Here is a 1152-nt window from a genome sequence, read left to right on the forward strand (position 1 = left end):
GCCGCGAGTGAAGATGTGCCCCTGGCAGCACTCCACCTGGATGCCCCGCTGCTGGGCAAAGGAGGCCCAGTAATGCACCTGTGAGGGAGCAGAAAGCAGAGGCTGAGATCCCAGCGCAGGCAGAATGGGGAGGTAACACCGAACCCCCACCCCCAGGACTTGCCTGCAGCCGGGGGAAGAGCGCAGTATAAGACAGCTGCTTGTAATGCTGCCCCAGCTTCTTTTTACTGGGTTTCATGTTGTTGAAGAGCTTCCCACGGCAGATGGGGCGCGTCACACTGGTCCATGTGGCCCAGAAGTTCTGCATCCAGCGGAGGGTGCTGCTGTAGAGCAGGATCCGGGGCTGGGAGTGCTCTGAGAATACACCCGCTGTCAGCCAGCACCGTGGGGCAGGGACACGGCAGCACCCAACCCAGGACCGATAAGGATCGCTAAAACCAGCAAGTCCTGCCCCATCCCCCTCGTCCCCGAGGGATCCCCAGGGCACTGTCACCCACCCTCACTGGGCCGCGTCAGGTCCATCCGGATGGAGAGGTTGAGGTTCTCGGAGCGGAAGGCACGGTAGGAGTCGTACTGCTGCCCCACCGGCACCTCGGGCAGGAACTCAGGGGAACGCAGCACCACGCCGTGGTGGTCGTGGGGGTTCCCGTGGCACAGCCACTGCAGGTCCAGCGTCATGCACAGGTCGGGCAGATGCAGGAAGCAGCAGTCGTCATATCTGAATGGGGAAAGAGACCCCAGTTACCCCCCGGCACCGGTGACAGCCCCCACGCTCCTGTGCCCACACTCACTTGGAGGCTGTCCGGACGTTGATGTCCAGGTTGCCCTTGAAGACGAACTGCCCAGGCTTCCAGTGGAAGGAGAGGTGGCTCCACTCCCAGTGCATGTTCTCCGTGGTGTTGTAGGGGTCCTGCAAGGACAAGCATGGGGAGAGGCAGGTGTGAGCCAGCCCCACGCCGCGCTCTGCTCCCTACCCCGGCGGCACCCACCTCAGTGGCCAGCTGATGCAGGTTGGCCTGTTCGATGTCCATGTGCCAGTCCCCGTGGAAGAGAAGGCGGCTCTTGTCCCACCAGGGCAATGGGGCACTGGGGTCCTCTGAGGGCTTGGTGAGGAGATCCACGCACTGGCCGATCAGGGTCCAGGCTGGGTCC

General features: G+C 63.3%; 1 protein-coding gene across 1 annotated transcript in view; it reads right to left on the reverse strand.

Moving 5' to 3' along the window:
* The window catches only part of LOC104076937 (UPF0378 protein KIAA0100-like), a gene marked incomplete at both ends in the record, with an annotated part of 5999 nt that extends 4851 nt beyond the window's left edge, over window positions 1–1148 (reverse strand). Inside the window, 5 exons of the mRNA XM_009577972.1 lie at window positions 1–78; window positions 164–354; window positions 498–718; window positions 792–910; window positions 990–1148. Coding sequence (XP_009576267.1) covers window positions 1–78; window positions 164–354; window positions 498–718; window positions 792–910; window positions 990–1148 — 768 coding nt within the window. The remainder of the gene's footprint in view (window positions 79–163; window positions 355–497; window positions 719–791; window positions 911–989) is intronic.
* Window positions 1149–1152: the final 4 nt, after the last annotated feature.

Source organism: Fulmarus glacialis, unplaced genomic scaffold, assembly GCF_000690835.1.
Source record: "Fulmarus glacialis isolate BGI_N327 unplaced genomic scaffold, ASM69083v1 scaffold26435, whole genome shotgun sequence".
Lineage (NCBI taxonomy): Eukaryota > Metazoa > Chordata > Aves > Procellariiformes > Procellariidae > Fulmarus > Fulmarus glacialis.